At 38.6% G+C, this 23314-nt stretch overlaps 2 protein-coding genes across 3 annotated transcripts; both read left to right on the top strand.

Moving 5' to 3' along the window:
* The first annotated feature begins 109 nt into the window (after positions 1–109).
* Positions 110–19292, top strand: aup1 (AUP1 lipid droplet regulating VLDL assembly factor). Of its 2 annotated transcripts, none has more exons than XM_055177284.2 (12): positions 110–297; positions 1718–1855; positions 4007–4157; positions 4833–5023; positions 8311–8383; positions 11022–11095; positions 13613–13679; positions 15783–15906; positions 16016–16159; positions 16580–16731; positions 18532–18620; positions 18815–19292. In XM_055177284.2, the coding sequence occupies exons 1-12, from the start codon at positions 257–259 to the stop codon at positions 18858–18860; spliced, it is 1290 nt and encodes a 429-aa protein (XP_055033259.1). In that variant the 5' UTR covers positions 110–256; the 3' UTR covers positions 18861–19292. The 2 variants fall into 2 exon arrangements, with proteins under 2 accessions (XP_055033259.1, XP_055033260.1); XM_055177285.2 differs by having other exon boundaries at positions 111–297; positions 15783–15888.
* Positions 19293–19675: 383 nt separating this feature from the next.
* tubb4b (tubulin, beta 4B class IVb) lies at positions 19676–22935 on the top strand. Its single transcript, XM_055177282.2, has 4 exons — positions 19676–19835; positions 20823–20931; positions 21506–21616; positions 21748–22935. The coding sequence occupies exons 1-4, from the start codon at positions 19779–19781 to the stop codon at positions 22806–22808; spliced, it is 1338 nt and encodes a 445-aa protein (XP_055033257.1). The 5' UTR covers positions 19676–19778; the 3' UTR covers positions 22809–22935.
* Positions 22936–23314: the final 379 nt, after the last annotated feature.

The following is a 23314-nucleotide window of genomic DNA, read 5'->3' as shown; positions in this document are numbered from 1 at the left end:
TAGTGATCACAACCCGTTGATCAACAGACCAATCAGACGCGCCAACTCGAAGCACGTGATCCTGCACGGAAGAAGCTCCAGAGTGGCGCGTCTTGCCATTTTCACGAAGGTCTTTGCTCTCCATCCAGAAAACAGCACCGTCTCAACATGGCGAATAACAGCATAGGCTAATAACGGGCTAGTGTTTTCCCCTCCCTTAAAGCCTGAGGAATAGTATGCAGCAGCCGTTGAAAATATCCCCTAAAGAAATTGAATAATGGAAACGCGGGGAATAGAGCAGATGTTCGACTTCCAGCGGTAAATTACACACATTAAAAGATTGAAGCGACAGTGTCAAAGCTAACATGCTTAGCATGTTAAAACCTCCAAAACACAAACGTATGAACTCGGTTAAACGAGTCTGCGATATACATAATTGAGAATAAATAGCGACTGATTCCCTAATGTTATGAAACTGTAAAGAGTCAGTACACCAGATTTGCCGTAAGGGCTAATGAAACTGTGTTAAAGATCCTTCCAATCAGTTTTAGAGTCCAAAATACTGCTAAGTCTTGCTGTGTTGATATTTAAATGTGGAAATTATATTGTGTGTTTACATAACAGGTCTTTATGTTTACAAATTTCTTACTTTGAGTTGGCCTGTGTGTGTGTGTTAGCCTGTTTATAATTTCATTTGGCCTGTTGCATTTATGCACACTTGTTCTGCATCTATAATGTATACTATAATTATGTATGTTGCTAAAAAAATTTAAAATGGTTAAATGCTAAAAGTAGTTGATCAGATAGAAAGAGCTTGAAAAAAGCTTTTAAATGAGACCAAGATCATGTATATGGGTTAAAGAATAACAAAGTACTGGCCATTTGAAACTCGAAAATCATCACTTTATTTGGTCCCATGTTTTCCATTAAAATTCTAGAAAATGTGTGACTGAATCATGAAAATTATAAAATTTTTGCTATAACTTTTTACATTTTTGAGATATTGACCTGAATCTTTCAGGATAAGCTGTTTGCCAGATCCTCTAAATACTACTTCTGAAAAGTCAGATAAATAAAAAAACAAACCACTAATTACACCAAATAACACTCTTTATTCAGTCTATATATACAGACATTTACTAACATGGCTATACGGCTGCTCCCCATTCTTTACCATTCAAGCAGATTTTGGTAGAGGTAAAACCACCTTTGGTAGTCGTTCAAATTTATTCAAATTTCGTCCACTTGTAGTTTAGCAATTAAACTAAATGTCTTTACAATTTCAAGAATGTCTTTACTCAACTTCAGTAAAAACAGCGATGATTTTACAAACAACAGACTTTGGCGAGCTCGCACGGCCAGTAGTTAAACATGAAAGGTGGTGACTGAAAACGAGAAGGTACCTATGCTTCTTCCGGTGATGTTAAGAATTAAAACTCAGAAATTTCACCATCAACAAACCAACAGAAGCATTATTTTCCACAACACCGCGCGCCGCCTGAGGAAATCTTGTGTTTCGTTGAGCGGAACCAAAAAATCAGCCGCGACAGCGGAGTTAGCAACATACCTACTATAATGCAGGACTAAACTGCATTCAGATCAGTCAATAGTAAAACACGAGGTAAACAGTAGTGAAAATGTATTCCCACACCTCTCATGTTAACATGATGAAGACAAACAACTGCTGACAGAAATAGATGATGAAGTTGGTGTCTATTCCTGTCGTCTGTTTTCACAGGTTACCGAATGATGGATTCATACTGCTGCTCTTGCTGTTGTACTCCCCTATTGGCCTGTGTTTAATGCTACTGCGAATATTTATTGGTGTCCATGTATTTCTAGTGAGTTGTGCTCTTCCTGACAGTCTTGTCAGAAGGTAAGAGGCCACAAATGAATGTAAAACTGACGTAATCTAAAGCAAAACGTATATCAAATGTCATCAGCTTTTTATGTGCTGCATTATTTATAAGGATGCGTGTACACCATATAGTTTAAACGCGGCTGAAAACGGCAAGTGGACACAAAAAGGCTATGTCTGAACCCGCCTACATTCATACTACATAGTAGGCGAAAAGCAGTAGGCGTGGTTAGTAGCATGTTCGAATTCAAAGGGCTCTATTATACACCCAGCGCAATGCGCGACGCAAGTGTCTTTTGCTAGTTTCAACCCTGCGCAATTATCATTTTCATGTTTAGAGCCACGTTGTTTAAATAACAAATGCCTTTTCGCCCATGGGCGTTCTGGTCTGAAAACGAAGGTGTGTTCAGGCGCATTGTTGGCGCGTTGCTATTTTAAGGCAACTAAAATAGACTACGCCATTGACCAACAAAAACCTGGTCTAAAGTCAATGGCGCAATATGTTTTTGTTATTTAAAGAGCGCAGTAGTAATAAGCACCTATAAACGGGACAACAACGCGGGTTTGCTTATCACATACATGAATGCACAGCAGCACAAAAACACTTTAAATATGAAAGATTAAAGGATTGAATGTTAAATATTATTATTGAGTCTCTTGGACATAAATAAGGACCGATTATGAGACGTTAGAAGGCATAAAGAGCTGCTTCACCTGTAGCCTAAGTAAATAAATGCTTTGCTTTAAACAAATGGATCTATTTTTAAAAGTTTTTTAACATTATTCTTAAACTGGGGGTCTTCTTCCTTTTGCTTAGTTTTTTCAGTTTACAAAGTCTGTCATCTAAATAGGGATTAGACATAGCACCAGCTAAAGGGGATGAGAGATAAGACTCTCATTGGTTTATTGCAAGTTATGCCTAAAACACACACATTACTCATTAGGAAAATAGGAACAACCCTTTTCGACCATGTGCCTCGGCGCACAGACCATTTTTCCAGTCGTTAAATTAGCAAAAGTGCCATCGGACACGCCCGTTTAGACCGTGCGCCTAGACAATGCGCTTAGATCGTTAAAATAGTGCCTATATTATTCAAAAACAGTAGGCAAAAAGTACCTGGATGACCAACTACTTCCAGCAATTCCCCGAAGTGCTCATTTGATGAAACTTTCCTATCCCATGATCCCCAGGAGATTAGTTATCCAACGAAGAAGACGGAGGGGCGTTGTTTTATAAAAAATGCCAGAAAGCGGTATCGTGGCTCTATTCAAATGCAAATACACAAATTAGACAGCTGGACCTTGTGTTTATTCCGCTTGATTAACGTCATTCCAGTTACCGACTAACTTGTTGTCATGACGACGTATTTCACATGACATTGTTATCACAATACGCGATTTCGGATGTAGCCCGACTGTGGGCGCTTGCCAACGTTTTTCACCAAAGCGATTTGGTTGCTATGATACTTCTGCTTTGTTTATCATTCGTTGAACGATTCGCAGATCGGTTGTTGTGATATTTTTTCCACTCCTCCTCCACTGTGATTGGACGGCCGAGTGAGAAGTGACATTGACAAGCTGAGCTTTTTACCCATATTTGAACATTTTTCAACTCTGCGCTCGGCACAGGAAAAAAACAACTTGCATTGGACACAATTAAAAACATACGCCGGCCGCGGGCATAAATGCTTTGGTGTACACGCCCCCAAGGGTTAAAAAATAACGTCAGTATTACCTTCTACAGGTTTAACTATTATTGGCAAATACCTCATTATGCACATTTGGACAATGAATATACATTATACAAGAGTGATTATATAACAGCATGCACATTTGGTGTCCCAAGTCATAATTTTGTCAGATGGTTATATTTTCAATTATTTAATAATTTGGTAATCATTGCCATGGATTACAGGCCGTAACAATATCATATTTTCTGTAAAAAGTGTCTTATATAGCTGAAAATAATGATTTGCTTTTGTCCGAATTAGTCAGTGTCAACTCTGTTACTGTGAAACTCTGTTACCAAGATAGAGTAACAGTGTTGTTGACACTATGTAACAGAACTGACACAAACACACACACACATAACTGTCAACACTGTTACACGACCTTGGTAGCGGAGTTTGACAGTAACAGAGTTGACACTGTCTGCCTGTGTTGCTTCAGGTTTATCGTGAGAATAATGTGCTCGGTTTTGGGGCTGCATGTCCGGCAGAACAGCCCACGTTTACGGGACAAAACCGCCCGGCTGTACGTCTGCAATCATGTTACACATTTCGACCACAATATTATTAACCTCCTGACGTCTTGTAACACGGTAAGTGAGTTCGAGTGTAAATGCAGTCATGCATGATTAGGTGTGTGTGTGTGTCGTGTCAGTGTTTTTACAGTATGATGTAATCTCTTACTCTTTTATTCTCCTTCTCCACTGCCTTTCCCTTGAAATGTATTGAAAGTTGCCCTTGAAAGTTCAGTGGTTACAAACACAATGAGATCTATCTCTCCTTTCACAGCTGTACTGACCTTATAGTGGGCAGGAGAACAGTAATTGAAGGATCAAATTTTTCATGTTTGTTCACTTCAAATGATTCGTTTGTTTGGACAAATAGGTCATTAGAATTCACAATCAAGCCGTATTACTTTCGAGCTATTGAGGTCATGGTTCACATTTCTGTTGCTTTTGAATTTAAAACCGTGCTGCAGTACAAATCAGCTGTTTTTAGTGTAAATCCACCGAATATCGTCTTTGTATATCCGATCTGGTGCCTGACAAAAATCTTACCGTCTTTACTTTAGTCTCTGTCCGTATTATAAAAAATGTTTAAGAAAAGCTTCTTGACTTTGGGTCATTCATTTACAAAGACATATTTGATCCACTCCTGTTGCATTAAATGCAATAATAAATCCTAAACCACTGAGTGTGTAAATGTTGCCATAGATTTAAACTTTATCTAACCATGTTTCCCTCTGTGGTTCTTGCATGTGTGTTTAGCCACTTCTGGAGGGCCCTGTGGGGTTCTTGTGCTGGGCGAGGGGTTATATGGAGCTGGGTCAGGGTACGGGGAGCAGGACGGAGCTAACGGAGACCCTCCGAAGGTACTGCTCGTCTCCAGGAGCTTTACCTCTTTTGCTTTTCCCCGAGGAGGACACCACCAATGGCCGGGCTGGCCTCCTCAAGTTCAGGTACTACATGCATTACTTTCCCATTGCTGCAGGTCTGATATACAGACTAGGGATGCACAGGAATTTCGTCCGCTGCAAATTTTTGCCCAAAAATGGCACTATCGGTTTTCGACTGAAAATTAAAACAGCTGAAAATATATTGGTGTGTTACTTTAAAAAAGTTTGATTATTTTATTGGTGTGTAGTCCAACTTAGATTCATTAAAATAATGAAACTAAAAAGTCTAACCAATTATACAAAAACTTTTGTTTAGTCGAATTTTTGGTATCTTGTTCGGCCCAGAATTTCCATTTCGGTGCATCACTGATACAGAGACAAGTCTTCATTTGTTGTTGGAGAAAAGTTAACTCTGTGGTAGGGCTGGGCGGTATATCGGATTTAGGGGATATATCGATATGGGTTCCCGACGCGATGCGGAATTAGCCCATACCGTTTATATCGATATGGTTTAATACAACTGAAGCGCGCATACACGCGCTCTGCGCAAGCCCGCTCGTCACAGCAAATACGCGACATGGAGAAGCACGCAGAAACTCTGTGACGTTTGGATGCGCCTCATGAATGTGGACATTCAATAACTGCAGCTGAATGCACTCGGAGGATTGTAATAACCGAGTTCAAGACTAAATAAAATGTCTCCTCAACCTGCTTTTACAGAGAGATCATTGGAATAAAGTTACCGCTGCATATGTGTGCTTTCATCCCAACAACGTGTCTGACGCTCCATCACAATACCTATTTATCTAATACGCTATTGCAGTTATTTCTCATCATCACTATTATAGCAATATCAGGTGAGTGATACTGCGTTTATACTTTAGTTCGACGGGACAAGTACGTAGATAAAACAGAAACTCCGAAGGAGTTTTATTTTGCTGTGAACTTTTTCCTCAGATTCAAAGCCCAGTATAACAGCCAGAAACAAGTCTCCGTTATTTAATTTTAAAACGTCACTTTAGAATTAGTAACGAATGATTGTGCTGCTTCAGTGAAGCTATTAGTGTGAATTAATGAGATTATTATTAATAAATAATAAGGGAGGATGTGTGTGAATTAAACAAAGACACTTTAAATGTGCTGAATGTGTGCGCATTATATTTTCAGTTTGCACGTATAGTCAATCAGATTCCAGAACCACATCTGTTCTATAAACTTAATTATTTTGGATCATATGTTTTTAAGTTTTGTCCATTTTTGTGACTGGAATACACTGTAAGGACAAAAGGACTGTGACCCCCTTCTAATGAAGAGGACTGACTACTTTAGTAAATTCTGTGAACACAAATCTTAATGCTACAGACAGTTCAGTATATTAATGAGAATTGTGTGTTTCTAATTTTATGGATAATCATTTCAATAGTATGGGCAGGACACTTTTCTATAATTATAATTATATTATAGATTAAAGATCATATTACATGATAATGCCCATGTGCACAAAACAAAGTAAAAAAAAAATGATTAAGAACTTCACTGGTCTGTATATAAAGTTAACTAAACCCAGCTAAACAACTTTGGTATGACAAACATTTACCACTCATCAAGGACATGAGCATACAGTCATTTCGGGTAAGATAAAGGCTTTAACAAAGATAATTTTTTATATGGTACTGCATGGTATATAATTTTAGTTTTGATTTGAAGTGGAATAGATAGTTTATTAGGGAGTGTATACAACTTTATGGTACAACAACTTCAGCCACAAAGATTATAAAGGCTTTGACTTTCAAGTAACATTTTTATCCTTTTTGTAAAAAATACCGGATATATATCGGATACCGGGATTCCTAAAAAAAATACTGGGATATGAATTTTTGCTCATACCGCCCAGCCCTACTCTGTGGCCCCAATAAGTGTTTGGACATTTAAAATGCCAATACATTACATAACAAAATACCAAATCGAGTTGTGTTTATTTTAAAAGAAGATAGCAGAATATAGTGAATTGATGTTTTTAGTGTAAATACAATGAATGCTGTTTTTGTTACATCCATTCTGCTGACTGATATAAATAATGCCTTGTTTATACTCGACGTGTCAGCATGAGCACATTGCAGATTGCAGGGTTCCCACGGGTCCTTGAATTCCTTGCAAGTTTGTGAAACTGGGGGAAAAAAATCAAGGCCCTGGGAAGTTTATAAATGAAAATATACATACATGGATACAGGTCATTGAAAGTGCTTGAATCTATTTTATTCAAGAAGTCTTTTTGAAATAATCCATATTATTCCCTGTGTAGTGTAGGATAATATAAAAAATCTAGACTTTTTAAGCACACGTGCTAAACTGTTCACTTTAGATGCTTATATCTTCTGTATGTGAATGTTGATTCATACCAAAATGCTTTTTTGCATTGTTTGTCTTTGACACATGTTGTTCTTTGAGAAGGGAACGAGACGCTGCGTCTCTCTTGCCATACTTCCTGCGTCCCTGTAACGCCGTCTTTGCCAATATTTCAGATAGTGATATACTTCCTGGCTCCCGTGTCACCCGGTCTTTGTCGTTAAGCCTCACCATTGGTTGAATTTTGATATACACATTCAGACACACTTAGCCCTGGAGGCGTCCCCAAAGTGTCACCGCAGTGACGCAGCTCGAGTTCCCTTTGAAAGGGAACTGTAACAATGTATCTTAAAAGGGTAACACGATGTAACCTGTGAAGGTTGCCACATCCTTCCTAAGCTTACTTAAAGCGTCTTAAGATGTGACTGAGCCGTAGATCTGCTAGAACTCAAATATTGCACCAGCAGCATTTCATTTTTTTAAAGGGCACACACCATGAAAATCTGTCTTTTTCCATGTTTAAGTGCTATAATTGGGTACCCAAGTGTTATATCAACCTTGAAAATTTTGATAAAGATCAACCCAGTAACTTTGTTTTGGTAACCATTCTCTGCAAGCAAAATTTGGCTCCCCTTGTGATGTCAGAAGGGGATAATAACGCCCCTTAATCTGCACTATCCCAGCACGGCACTGCATTTAATGCAGAGAGAGAAAATATTTGACAGCACAAATGAGTTTCAATTTCAACAAACCACCATCGTTGTGATAAGTGTTTGCATTTCATCTGCTCATTTGCATCATAAAGGACACACCCAAAACGGCACATTTTTGCTCATACCTGTGCCAATTTTAACATGTTATAATAAATTATCTGTGGGGTATTTCAAGCTAAATCTCTGGGGACACCAAAGCTTCTTTGACATCTTGTAAAAATCTCATAATATTGATTATCAGGGAAAAATTTGTGATATCTAATGTACTTTATTCTCTGTCTCTCTACGCAGCTCTTGGCCTTTCTCTGTGTCTGACTCCATCCAGCCTGTGGCATTGCGGGTCAAGAGGCCATTCATAGCAGTGGTAATTACATTTAAACGCATTTCTGTAATCTTTCAACCATTTCACACTCACCGAACGATTGGTCATCATCGGACCACTGTGGTTGCCAGATCTTTCCTAAACATCCTATGCATCTTACATACTTTGCAACTTGTACATTTTCGCAAACAACGTTGGTATGAATCTGTTCACTCAAACAGTGTCAACGGAATAAACGCAGATCACCAGAATTTGTGTCAGATTTTCGGGATCCCATTTCATCCCTAATTTCCTGGTAACACACAAAAGAGTCTTTGTGTAAGCGTGGCTCATTTAGGATATGTATAGGCACATTGATAATAAGGGACTCACAGTGCAATAGAAAGCGAGGGACTGTCAAAGGTCAGCAGATTGGCACATGGCGACCTCTGTAATTTAGAAATGGATTAGTTTTATTGTGAACACTGGATTATATGTATATGATCCATTAAGCTTCTGTATTATGGAGGAGAATAAAGTACAGTGGCCACATTGTATTATATTAACAGCGCTGACATTTATTTCTGTTTTCTATGCTTTTCTGATGTGAAGAAAAGTGCTACGTGGCTACAGGACATTTTTGTAACATTGTTTGTGTTTTTCCACCCTCTCCCTAAGGCCCTGTTTACATTAGAGCATTTGCGTTTTAAAACGGCATTTCAAATGAAAACGATCCTCGTTTATACTGGCATTTTAAAAAGAATCTTCATCCACACTATACAGCACCATAAACGCATTAAACATGACCAATCACGTAACTGGGCATGCGCATAAAAGTGGAAAATAACTTATTACTCTAATAATAGCTTACCTTTGTGCATTTATGCAGCCTAGGGGTGTGCGATATTGAAAAAAATTCATACCTGGATCCTTTGCCGGCAACTACACCAGACACTATTTTTTAACCTATAAAAATGTGTTTGGGAAAGTCTTATATTGTTCTAGCTCCCCCCTACAACATATTGATATGATTAATAGGTTAATGTTGATATTATAAACCAAACAGAAAGTTCTTTAAAAATGAAACATTCAAGTGAACTGTACTAAACAGTAGCGACCTTGAAGCAAAAATATATTTCAGCAAATTCAAACTTCAATCAAACATAATAAGAGGTGAAGTATAGTTTTAGCCTACAGAAATGCTTATTGCTTTAATGTAGGGAGTTGCTTTTCAGCCTTTTCACGCTGTTACATTTATAATAGTTCATTTTTCGCAGTTCATATTTATGATCTTATAGTCCATTTGAAAATTTTCGTACGAACTGACTGTATTCTTCAGAAAAACACCAAATAACTTATCTTCCCTTACATGTCGCTGTTCAGTGCGTGTGTGTGTTCCCTCACACGCGTTCTCCAAGCGTGGCCGGATAAAGTATTAAAAATGTATATGACGTTAATTTATAAAAGTGTGCAAGGTCCGTGCACGTCCTCCGCTAGCAACACAGAAATAGCAAAAAGCGCAATCGGCTAAACGAGCATTAAATATTAATATGACGTTGATTTTATTGTTTTTATTAATTTATATTCACACAACCTATCAACAAAACATCGATTAAAATTAAGAGACAAATTATATGAAACGAAATTCATTTTAAAGTAGCAAACAAAACTTAAATTAAACTCGAAAATAATGTCTAACCCATTACGATTCTCCCTTCATATTGGCCTTTACAACGCCCTATATGGCGTTTAAAATTACAGTATATCTTTCGTAATAAGCTAACTAAATTTAAACAAAACATAAACAACATTACAACAATATTCAAACCCAACAATACTCAAACATAAATATAAAACAGACATTATCTATAAGGATACATGTTAAAACAATCTGATGTAGCGTTTATAATAGCTGGTTGGTAGATGTTTACTATTTTTGGCAAAAATCTCCGTAGCAAACCTCCATTTACCTGAATAAAAATAATGTTTACTTTGAAAATGATGCGCTGTCACGTTAACATCAGCTGTTCGTTTACATAAGACTCTGTCTACGTTCATTTACACTGCAGCGCAACGTCTGAGTTTTCAAACTAAAACAGGGTCTTCAGCGTTTACGAACAACTTCGTTTATGAGGGTCGAAAACGGTGGCGTGGTGTAAACAAAAGGCGTAAATGTGGCTAAAGTAATGCGTTTTAAAGGATAAACGCATTAATGTAAACATAGCCTAATACTCTAATGGTACACGCTTTACATTTACTTTTATTGGGTGGCATCATGTGATGCCGAACTGAATTGTGGATCCGTCAATGTTGCGTCACTGCTGTTGCTCGCGGCGGAAGTTAAACATTTCTCAAATTGTCAAGCACCTACGCATGCGTCAGCCAATCAAATCGCCTTATGCAAATAACCTTGTGCGAGCCAGCAAATTACGTTTATGCAAGACCGAGCATGTGTTGCGGCCACAGTGATTGGCTGTTGGCGATGCTTCAGACAAGCCTTCAATCAATCATGAAGGCTTTCGCCCCGTGTCAATGTACCGTGGCCTTTTGAGTGAAACTGCCCATATGGTGGCGCGACATCCCTAAAATGACTTTGATACTGAATATCTTTTGATATAAAAGTGTTGGAGGTGATCATATGCTTACAACATCTATCTCTGATATATTTTGTGATATTTCTATGATTTTCTTTACTTTTCAGAACACTCCAGAATCGTCATGGCTGATGGAGCTGTTGTGGACCTTTTTTGTACCATTCACAGTGTACCATGTAAGGTACTACATATTACAGTCTCTTCTTTGTCCAGTGGCAGTATTTTAAATGTACAATCCCCAGTAGAAGCTATCAACAGGCCAGCACTGGTAATACATCAATGAAGCCTTTCAGTGTTTATAGGCTCGGGTCACGTTTACGAAAACCTACAAGAGAAAAGTTTCCTCGCTTGTGACCTGGTTTGGAATATGATCCATGTAGTTGGATGTAAAGCTGATATAACAAAGCGTTTAAGAAGTACGGTGTGAACTCATACCCAAAAAGGGTTTCAGACAGTTGTTATAGGCTGCGTTCACACTGTCAGACTATCAAACGCATTTACTTACAGGTGTGAGTCTGGAAATGTTATGTTCACACAGCAGATTACAGTCGCATCTCTAATACAGTCTGGATGAGTCAAGACCGTATTTGCATGTGACACCTGTAACCAAATGTCAAAGATTGCACCTTCCTTGTCAACAGGGTGTGATTTTATCCTCACATTGAACTAAATATCAGACACAACACTCGGATGTGTGCAAAAATCCTACACAAGACGGTTGCCATTGCACTATGAACGCTTATAAAACATCGGCATTAAAGAGCAGGTGTCTCGTGTCGGAGATCAACTGTGCATAGCATTACAAAGCAATTCTGCACCATGGTTTGCTGTCATCTACCTTAACACAGTGACAAAGAGTGACATCACAGACAAGTAGTTCACACGGCAGGGCTTGTCCCTAAATACGGTTGCGAGTCTTGAAAATGTACAGGTGTGAGTTTGGTTTTAAAATGCTGTTAAAATTGTTCTTGTTTTAATCAACCCCAACACGAAACAGTATTGGTGCCGTTTGGAGTTGCAGTTTCAAAGGACTCTAAACGAGCCCAGACGAGGCATGGGGGTCTTATCTAGTGAGACGGTTGTCATTTTTGACAAGAAAAATAAAAAAATATGCACTTTTGAACCACAACCTCTCGTCTTCCTCCGGTCCTGTGACGCGCCAGCGCGACCTCAAGCAATACGTCAAGAGGTCACAGAGGACGTATGCAAAACTACGCCCCAGTGTTTACAAGTATGGAGAAAGAGGACCGTTCCGACGTAGTTGTATGTGCAATGATACTAATGAATGTCTTGGTGTCAGTTTATTGTTTAAAATGGTCCGCAAATGTGCGTTTCATATATGTAACACATGACCTTTCCACGGCATTACGCAATTACGTAAGATCGTGCTGGCGCCTCACTGGACCGGTGATAGGTTGAGAGGGAGGTTGTGATTTAGAAGTGCATATTTTTTGTTTTTCTTGTCATAAATGACAATTGTTTCGCTAGATGGGACCCTTGTGCCTCCTTTGGGGTCATTTGGAGTCCGTTGAGGCTGCAATTTTGAACTGAATTAAAACTGTTAAGTTTTGGGGTCCATTAGAGTCCATTAAAATGAGAAAAATCCTGGAATGTTTTCTTAAAAAAACATAATTTTCTCGGCTGAACAAAGAAAGACATCAACATTTTGGATGACATGGTGATGAGCAAATTATCTGGATTTTTTTTTTTTAAGAAAATCTACTAATCCTTTAAAGACTTAAATACAGAACTGACACCGTATTGCTGGTGTGTGAACATGGCCAGAGACTTTTTTACATATTCAATTTTGTTAATTTACTTGCCTATTTATCATATATACTCGCAAACTGTAATATGTAAGGAATATCTATTTAATGTTATGCATTTATTTTCATTGAGGGACAAGTTCGGTATTTTACACTTGAAGCCCTGTTTTCAGATTGTTTATGATGAAATAGAACGGTTTTGACTGAAATTTCGACATATGCGGCTGCCCCGAGAATTTTCGGGTGTTTGTGTTTCACCTCCCACCTCTACAATGGGTTGATAGGTGCACTGGAACAATTCTTCCTAAAATGCATTAAACTTTTGTTTACAAAGACGTGAAACTCAGCGAGTGGTCAGGGGTGTTCACTGATATGCTCACACAAAAATCGCTGCAAAAGACACTTTCCAACAGGTTTTATCGTAGTTTTTGTCAACTCCATTGACTTGTATTAGATGTGCTATGAGGTACGATATTACTCCGCGCCGGGACTTTTTTTGTATTCTTGCAATTGGCAAAGGCGGATTATCGCCACCACCTGGGCTGGAGTGTCTATTATTCAAGCTCTCAGCGGAAGAATATACGGGTGTGAGGCATTTGGAAAAATAGGTCCACAAGTTAACAACGAAATGCTAAAACACCTGTTGGAAGGCGTCTTTTGCAGCGGTTTTTGTGTGGGCATGTCGGTGGGCGCCCCTGGCCACTCGCTGAGTTTCACGTCTTTGTGGACTGAAGTTTGGTGCATTTTGGGAGGGATTGTTCCAGTGCACCTATACACCCATTGTAGAGGTAAACAATCTTAAAACAGGGCTTTGGGTGTAAAATACCGAACTTGTCCTTTAATACTTTTATATTTCTAAAAGGATAAAAATTGGCCTACCTGCTTATACAACATTATGTACATGTAGTTTCTTTCCATTTCTTCTGAACCAGATGGCTTCCTTCAATAACTAGAGAGGATGGTGAATCTCATCAAGAATTTGCCAGGAAAGTCCAAGAGGTGAAATTATTTATTTTTCATTAACTGTTTTTGCTAAGGACTAACTTCGCTTTTACTTATATTACTTTGGGGCGGTGTCCCGGACAGGGCTTATCCTGGTCCCAGACTAAAATGTATGTTTGAGCGGCATTAATTTAACTAATTCCCGCCAGCTTTTTTTTTTTAAGTTGGGCGCCAGCATTTTTTTGTGATTTTCACAAAAGTTTCACAAAATGCCTTCCAGGGAAAATTTTCTTCTGAAAATATTTAAACATACAAATGAAAAAGAACAGATCCTCTGCTTTCAAACAAACAAAATGGGGGGAAAAAACGTTTCATTGTATCTTTATTTTTTTCTCTGTTTATAAACTCTTAAATATGGGTATTTTTCTTCAAAAATACAAACTTTTTAGCAAAAAGTTGAATTAATTGCATTTTTTTAAAAAGAATTTTGTTATAGATCAGATTCAGGCTATGTTTACACGTGGGCGGCTATTTTCATAAACGGACATTTCAAGCTCTCCGGTTTCAAAAATAATATCGTGCACACATGTCAGTTTTCAGAAAAGTGTTTATGTACACGTACCCGTGCATATATGCCGTCAAGAGAAGCTCAAGCCCACGTAAGCCAATCACCGGCAGCGCTGGTGGTGACGCGAACTGGTTCTTCATGTTGGAGGGAGGAGCTGTTGCAGTAGGTTATCGATGACGTCAAATTACCGCGAGAGCGAGTTGAGGAATCACACGTAGAGGTCTAATTTTGAATTGCTCTCGCGGTACTTTGACATCATCCGTCTGTCGGTTTTTGCAGCGCCGCATGAAGTCAAACACGCGTAAAATTGCTGACCTCCCAGCACTCGTCTCTGCTCCTCGACATAATGGAGCAGCTGTATTTACAAATACAAACACACGAAACGAGTTTGCAGGAACATAAATGTGATCTTGGAAGCTTTCAGAGTAGCAGTCACATGTAAACATAGGTCGCACTTTTGACGTAGGTGCGAGCTCTGGCGCATACTCTGTGACGTTGCCTGCTTAAACATCCGTTTGTCTCAGTTTACATGCAACCGTGCAACCAAAGATTTTCAAGATCTCCACTCTGGCCGGAGTTTTTAGAAACAATCGGTTTCAGAGGCGAGTTCTCCGTTTGCGTGTAAACGAGGGGCACAAACGAAGGTAAATCTCTCAGTTTTTAAAAATAACCATGTACGTGTAAACATAGCCTCAGAACGATTATCAAAACATACACAAAGTTTAAAATTAATTAAAAAAAATTATTTCGTTTTTTTATAAATTGGGTAAGAATCTAGTGTATAATTGCGATATTACAAATTATCATAATAACTCATCAGGAACACGTTTTTTCATGCAAAAGTTTTCTTAATTGATGAGATAACTCGTCAATGGCGGGGAAAGAGTTAAAAACATCTTCCACTTACATGTCTTAACATATATCAGTGCAATTGTTTTGTCTCAAGATGCACACCTGTAGTGTTTTTTGTAAGGTTTGTTTGTAAAAACGATTTAAATGTCCTAATATATAACTAAGGCCTAGTCCTGTATTAATCTAAACCATGTCCGGGAAACCGCTCTTTAAGTGTTGGAAACTCATAATTACAGTAATTATAACATGTCATGAATTCACCATTGGAATATCTAGGTGATTTGTCTTAACTTGGCTTAAAAAAGATGCCACATAGCAATGCCCTGGCATCATGGCAGCTTTGCACGGGCATGCACCGCTTAAGGTTAAAAAAAACACATTGAGGCATATGTTTTATTTTATTCATCAGATATTGTTTGCTCTGTTATTATGGCAAAAAGCTTAGTGACGTATCCTAGGCCTATAGGGTCGGTTTAAAGATTTTGGGTCAAGTGCCAACAGCCTTTTGCACATTCAGTAGGTTTTATTTAAAATCAATACATGTTCAAACTAGATTTTGATTTGCCATCATTATTAAACTCCAGTAAATTTCCACAGAAACTAGGTTCAAACAAATGTTTTTGTATTGACATTGCTTTTCAACTACTTAACCTTAAGATCTATTTCTTGTCCAGTTCAAAGCCGTATGACTTTTTAAAAGCATTGTTTGATGTCTATTATCCATTGTCTCCCACTTTCAGCTTTTGGCGACTGAGCTGGGCGTGACCTCCACGCAAATTACTAAAGCAGACAAAGCCGAACACATCAAAAGAAGAAGACACACCGTCCCTCAGACTGCACACTCAAGTAAGCACGGATTAGATGGTGAGAAATGAAATCATGATGTATGTACTTCGGTGTTGTACATGTATTCTGAAGTAGACTCAAAGTGTCATGCATTGTATAACCGTACAACATTTTTGTCTTCGTCCAGATTTGGGTGCCAGACCCCGCACAGTGGCACAGGGTTTCTTGGGTACAAATGCGGGGGGCGAAGATTCACGTGTAAGCCGAATGGCACAGCAGGTGAAGGAGGTCCTACCTGATGTCCCCATCTCTGTTATAACCAGAGACCTGTGTACGTTACCTCCACCCCTCCATTAATGTTTTGCAAAATAAAGACACAAAATCCCATGAAATTTGGATTCTTTATTTTTCATTTGCTGAAATCGCCAGTTTCCTTAATATAAGAAAAGCATGCTTGCTATAAAGCAGTGTCTGATGTAAGAGGCAATACATTTTCAATGGCATTTTCCAAACCATATACAACACACCCCGTGTCATTTGCCTGCATTTAAATAAAGCTGGTTATAATACATTTTTAATTTTAATGAAAGAGATTTTGGTGCCATTTTGTCACTTTTAGTGACATTTTTTGTTTTTGCCTCTTACGTATGCAGTATTTGTACTAATGCAAAGCTGATTTCTTGGGTTTAAGCTTTGCAGTTTCAGCCGGTATGGGCTGCTTTTATGTAACCTCTTTCTTTCGTCTGTGTAGTGCAAACAAACTGTGTGGATACAACCATTACCAACCTGTTGGAGCACACTGACCAGTTCCACTCAGAGGCTGCGGCAGGAACAGCATCAGGTTTAGCTAAACCAACAGCTCCTTCACCACTATCTGCAACAGCCTCCCCACCCACTGCAAAGGTATAAGTGACCTTATGCCACCTGTGAAATAATGCAACAAAAAAAAAAACATTCTCCTTTATACAATATCTATGGAGCCCCTAAGGGGACACGGAGCAAAAATTAAATAAAGTTAAGTTTTCCGTGCGCACGTGAAACTATCGCGTACTCACGTGAAACTTTTGCGTGCTCACGTGAAACTTTCGCGTGCTCACGTGAAACCTTTGCGTGCGCACGTGAAACTACCACTTGTAGTTTTGCATGCTCACGTGAAACTTTCACCATTTAGATTAATTAAGATAATTTAGATAAGCTTATTGTGATGAGGTATAATATACAACCAGCCTGTTTTATAATATAAAAATAAAATAATAATTTAATACAAGAATTTATTGGCCGATTATGCATTATGTTGATTATTAAATGGCTACATGACACATGAGTAAATATATGAAAACAAAATATTTTTGATATTATAGCTCATTTGTAAGAAATGCAAACCTACGAGGAAAAAGCCTAGCGGCTTTAAGCAAGATGCTTTTTGACAGGTTCAAACAAGACCAACATGCAATTTAAATTCATAATGTATAATTATAATCTCATATATGCGACCCTGGAACATAAAACCAGTCATAAGTTGCATGGGTAAATTTGTAGCAATAGCCAACATTACATTGTATGGGTCAGAATTATGCCAAAAAAACGATTTTATACTGTAAATATATAAAATAAATGTATTTATATTAGTAAGATGTGTTGCTAAGGACTTCATTTGGACAACTTTGGACACCAATTTTCTCAATATTTAGATTTTTTGCACCCTCATATTCTAGATATTCAAATAGTTGTATCTCGGCCAATCCTAACAAACCATACATCAATGGAAAAACTACCCTTGTGACTGGTTTTGTTGTCCAGGGTCACACATGTTACCAATTATGCTTATTTATATTGAATTAAGTTGTAAGAATTAAACTGCTCCTGTCAAGAATATTTACAGGATCTGAATGAGGCCATGTTATTAGTTTTAAATGGTTGTTATCTAGATCTCAGAATGTCGACACTGACCAATCAGAATCAAACATTTCAGAGTGGCAGTTAGTGTAGGGCTGCGCAATATGGAAGGAAAATGCCACATGCAATAACTAAATAATGCGATATAGACGGTTTCAGCAGTAACAACATAAACAATCGGCTTTCGTGGTCATCACGTAATTTCCGGTAAACTCTGCGAAGAATAAATAACGTCAAAGTCCTTTTAAAGTAGTTTATTTATATAACAAGCAAAATTAACAACACATAGATTACATAGGAACCCAAAACATTAGTTATTTTCGACAAGGTATTTGTTTAAGAGTTCAGTTTCAGCAACTAGTCAGACCATTAAAAAAAACAAAAAACAGAAGTAAAGTTCGGACCAGACGCTTATCGCGTCACCGCACGTGCGCAGATGAAACGGTCTACATCAACATTTTTAAAAAATATATATAAATATACACTTTATGCTTTCACACATCGGAACACACACGGACTGACTATAGTGTGCCTATCTCTTTGCTAAAGTTTGACTATACACCACCTTTTGAAGTATTAAAATCATTTAGTTTTCGCATGCATGCATGCTGTATTTATGTGATTTCGATAAATTGGTGTTTCAATTTAATGAAATTTGTTTCAATCCTTAAAACCTTAACAAAAATGGTTCTGAATGGTTAAAAATTGCCTCTTCTTTACATTACACATTTTGATGATTTTACTTTTAAAAAGGTTTCAAAGTTATTATTTATCTTACATAAATACTGTTGTGCATTCATTCAACAGCCAGCTGACAAATATTTTGGGAAAACACCAGTAGACAGACACATGTCCCTACAGGAGAGAAAAGATGCCTTATATGAATATGCAAGAAGGTAATATTATAAATTGATATGTAGAACAATGTCATCATGTATTTAACACATAAATGTTTGACGTTTGAAATTGTGTGTTTGAATTTTCGTGTTCTCAATATCCGGTGGGTTTGTTAATGTAATCCAAGTCTATTATTTACAGTTTTATTTAAGTTGTAATCTGATTCTTCTTTCTTTTCACCACGGAATTGTAGACGATACATTGAAAAACATGGACTGAAGAAAGATGACGATCTATGACTGTGGACAAATACACCTGAGGATTTGTTTAGGAAAGACAGCTGCTTGACACAAAACCACACGGACAAAAAGAAGAATTTATAGCATTGGCTATAGAATAACAAACATCCCGAGAGAAGACCAAAAGTTTTTCATCAGACTGGATTTTCCTTTCTTGTTTTTTTCTTTGTAAATCCTCTTTGCATGGCAATCATGCATGTCTTTTTTATTATTTCTCTCCGCAACAGAAAACAGGTTATTTTGGAAAACAATTTGTATTAAGACCCAGTGACCTTGGCACACTTCATATTATTTTTATAAGGTCCAGGGTTATATGGTTTCAGAAATAAACAGCAGTGAACTAAAATACATCTTGAGGTTTGTTATGTTGTAAGGACACGTGTTGGTTGCAATATCAGCTTTTAAAGACATTAAAGATCATATTGAAATGCAGTGAATGTTTTGATTCTGTCTCTTGTACAGTAATACAATCACAGGACATCCTCTTAAAAGCTTTAACCATACTAAAGATTTGTATCTGTTAGTTTTGCATTATTCTCACTTTGCAGTAGTCAGGGAGGCAACGGGAAGTTAATACGGTTTAAATTTAGTTTTCATTAACCACAACACGAGTTTTTTGTGAATTCAAAAATAGTTTTGATAAGCCGTTTGAAAGCCGTTAGGGCCGCCCCTTTAGCCAACCGGTATACGCCTGCACAGTGACGCACGCCTCAGCAAGAACCAATCATATTGAACGGCAGATAAACTAGCCAATGAAAATTTTTGCCAACTCTTACAAGAGCCAATGAGAATCATGGAAATCTAGGCGAGTTCTCCAGACTGAATAAATAGGAGAACATCGCAGCCCGACCTCATTGTCAGGGGTTTGCGTTTAACGGTGTTTGTTTCGATCACTTTTGTGTTGTAAAACCAGCAAATATGAGGGAGATCGTGCATTTACAGGCTGGACAGTGCGGTAACCAGATCGGTGCCAAGGTAAGAACTGATTTTTTTTTTAGGTTTTATTCAATAATTTCTAGTTAAAGAAGGGAAAGCCGATCCGCGCGGCTTTGATTCGGCATCGTAACGGTTTTTCTTTAGGGTGATTGATTGCTATAATCTGTTGTTATTTGGTGTTATGTTTGATTATTAACGTTTTTATATTTGGTACATTTAATTTGTTTTGTACATTAAATGTACGAAGGTATTTTTTTTAACACGCAACAAGTCATTGTTTATTTCATTGTACAAACGTTTATTATAGAGTCGTTTTTATGAAGCTCGAGTGAAATTTGCCTTTTTAAGAGCGTTTGTTGTCACAAAATGGTCGCTTTTAAATGAAGTAATGTTGTAACGCAGATGGGTTAGTTTTAGGGTGTTGGCCGCGCCTGACCGGCGTAATGTCCGAATCCTACGACTCGATTCTTTTGAAGCGGTTCTTTTGAAGGATTGTTCGAAATCTTTCTCGAAACGTCACCTGGTTTAAAGCTGGCAACGTAATTTTTCTATAAACTCGCTTACTGACTAGAACTGAATCAATAACATGTACCTTTAAAATTACCGAGAAGATTCGTTCAATTGAATCATGTATCGTAATGTGGCCGGTTGTATCTAGTTCGGCTCATGAAAAGTGCGGGAATGCTAAGGTGACGTAAATGCTCTCACACAATGTCGGAATTCATACTTTTCATTAAGTAACATGAAAAACAATTGTAATGATACCGTGAGTCACACCCGTTTACTTGGTCACCGGTTTACTTGTAAAATGGCCCCGGTGACTTGGCGAACTCCATTTTATAGAGCGCATGTGACTAGAAACACTGGCCCGTTGTGTATTGGATTAAAACGACGTAATCGTTTCTAGTGACGTTTACAAACCGCTTCAGAAGCTGTACTTGGGTAGAATTGTTTGAGATTTAAACAATTTCTTTATATTCCCGTTTTTGTACTATTGTTTATATTTCTGAATTCGTTTTATTTCAGTTCTGGGAAGTCATTAGTGACGAGCATGGAATTGACCCTACAGGCAGTTACCATGGTGACAGTGATCTTCAGCTGGACAGAATTAATGTGTACTACAATGAAGCATCAGGTAAGCTGTCTTCGTAAATGTTCTAATTTAGATGGCCTGTCCCACCTAAATGTGGGTTGTCATGTCAATAGCTTTTTTTAATAAGGTGCAAATACTCTGCATCTTTGGCATAACTCGAAGTAAGCAAGACAAGCGCATAGATTCCGATTGGTTTCATATGTGGAAATAAATTTGATAAGTCGGATATATTCATTTGCATCCACAATGTAAGCGGACCGATCGAATATTCCCATGTCAAGACGTGTCCTATGTTTAATGATGACATCATTTTGGTTGGACCCCACCTTCGATCACATGACCTCAGTGCACTGACGGCACTGATGTCTCTTATTGGAGAAATGCTCAAGTTTAATGTCTTGTTACAAAAATAAAGTGGTATAATCTTGTATTTTAAATGTATATTGTCCATTTGCATATTGAAATATTTTACAGTAAGTGTAGTAAATTAGCCAAGTTAGTGTAAATCATTTTTATAATTATGTAACCCATTCATCAAAAAATTGGATTGCCAACAAATCAGAATTGGACACGAACGTCTGTAAATATAGCCTAATATTCTGGACTTGTCTTTCAGGTGGGAAATATGTTCCCCGTGCAGTTCTGGTGGATTTGGAGCCTGGTACAATGGACTCCGTGAGATCTGGACCATTTGGTCAGATCTTCAGACCAGACAACTTTGTGTTTGGTGAGTGTTAACTAGGACATCTGATCTGGAGAAGCAATTTGATCTGACAAGAGCGTATCATTCAAATGTTGTTCCAAGCTACTGATATAGATCTGGTTTCCTCTTGCATAACTTATTCATTTCCCCTATAGGCCAGAGTGGGGCTGGTAACAATTGGGCTAAGGGCCACTACACAGAAGGTGCCGAGCTGGTGGACTCCGTTTTGGATGTGGTCCGCAAAGAGGCCGAGAGCTGCGATTGTCTTCAGGGCTTCCAGCTCACTCATTCCTTGGGTGGCGGCACAGGTTCCGGTATGGGAACCCTTCTCATCAGCAAAATCCGTGAGGAGTACCCCGACCGTATCATGAACACCTTCAGCGTAGTGCCCTCCCCTAAAGTCTCCGATACAGTCGTAGAGCCCTACAACGCCACACTGTCTGTCCATCAACTGGTGGAGAACACAGACGAGACGTACTGCATCGATAACGAAGCCCTGTATGACATCTGCTTCCGCACACTCAAACTCACAACACCCACATACGGCGACCTCAACCACCTCGTCTCTGCCACCATGAGCGGAGTCACGACCTGCTTGAGGTTCCCTGGCCAGTTGAACGCAGATCTTCGTAAACTGGCTGTCAACATGGTGCCTTTCCCCCGTCTGCACTTCTTCATGCCCGGCTTTGCTCCTCTGACCAGCAGGGGCAGCCAGCAGTACCGTGCCCTGACCGTTCCCGAGCTCACTCAGCAGATGTTTGACGCCAAGAACATGATGGCGGCCTGCGACCCCCGTCACGGCCGCTACCTGACCGTCGCCGCCGTGTTCCGTGGCCGCATGTCCATGAAGGAGGTGGACGAGCAGATGCTCAACGTTCAGAACAAGAACAGCAGTTACTTCGTCGAATGGATCCCCAACAACGTCAAGACCGCCGTCTGCGACATTCCTCCCCGTGGCCTCAAGATGGCCGCCACCTTCATCGGCAACAGCACGGCCATCCAGGAGCTTTTCAAGCGAATCTCCGAGCAGTTCACTGCCATGTTCAGGCGTAAAGCTTTCTTGCATTGGTATACTGGAGAAGGTATGGATGAGATGGAGTTCACAGAGGCCGAGAGCAACATGAACGACCTGGTGTCCGAGTACCAGCAGTACCAGGATGCCACTGCTGAGGAGGAAGGAGAGTTTGAGGAGGAGGGTGAAGAAGACCTTGCCTAAATTAACCATTCTGTTTTTTTTCCTGTTTCAAAACTTTTGTCACTTGTTTTCTTACTGCGTATTCTGTTCTTTGCAACCTTCAATTGCAACCTCCAATTTTTCACTTTAATAAAGCAGATTAAATTGAGTCATGTGTCAGTGTGGTTTTTAAAGTAATACATTAATGTAAGTTTGGAGATGCTTAATATTTCTTTTCTTTATAAAGAGTCATTGACTAAACTGATCAAAATGCTGTGCACACACAAAATAACAAAAACATTTTTGTCTAGTTAAGGACAGCACGTGTTGTCTTTAACACAGATGTGTCTCTAGTTAATGAAACAACACAATGGGGTGGTTTCCCGAACAGGGGTTAGACTAGTCCTAGACTAAAATAAATGTAAACCAACTTGCACTGACACATCTTAAAATACATCAGTGCCCTTTGTTTTGCCTTAAAATGCGCACAAGTAAGGATTGTAGTGAGGCATGCATGTATATTTCATAATTAAGATAATGCTTAGTCC

This window comes from Misgurnus anguillicaudatus, chromosome 16, assembly GCF_027580225.2.
Source record: "Misgurnus anguillicaudatus chromosome 16, ASM2758022v2, whole genome shotgun sequence".
Classification (NCBI taxonomy): domain Eukaryota; kingdom Metazoa; phylum Chordata; class Actinopteri; order Cypriniformes; family Cobitidae; genus Misgurnus; species Misgurnus anguillicaudatus.
Note: the sequence above shows the minus strand (reverse complement) of the source record. Positions and strands in the feature narration are given on the sequence as shown.

What these genes read in the sequence shown, in the direction of transcription:
- aup1 (XM_055177284.2), top strand. Translation starts at nt 257, where the DNA reads ATGGAAACGCGGGGAATAGAGCAGATGTTCGACTTCCAGCG. An exon ending in TTGCCAGGAAAGTCCAAGAG is followed by an intron (nt 13,680 to 15,782) that starts GTGAAATTATTT and finishes TCCCACTTTCAG; the next exon opens with CTTTTGGCGACTGAGCTGGG. An exon ending in CCTCCCCACCCACTGCAAAG is followed by an intron (nt 16,732 to 18,531) that starts GTATAAGTGACC and finishes TTCATTCAACAG; the next exon opens with CCAGCTGACAAATATTTTGG.
- tubb4b (XM_055177282.2), top strand. Translation starts at nt 19,779, where the DNA reads ATGAGGGAGATCGTGCATTTACAGGCTGGACAGTGCGGTAACCAGATC. An exon ending in GTAACCAGATCGGTGCCAAG is followed by an intron (nt 19,836 to 20,822) that starts GTAAGAACTGAT and finishes GTTTTATTTCAG; the next exon opens with TTCTGGGAAGTCATTAGTGA. An exon ending in GTACTACAATGAAGCATCAG is followed by an intron (nt 20,932 to 21,505) that starts GTAAGCTGTCTT and finishes CTTGTCTTTCAG; the next exon opens with GTGGGAAATATGTTCCCCGT.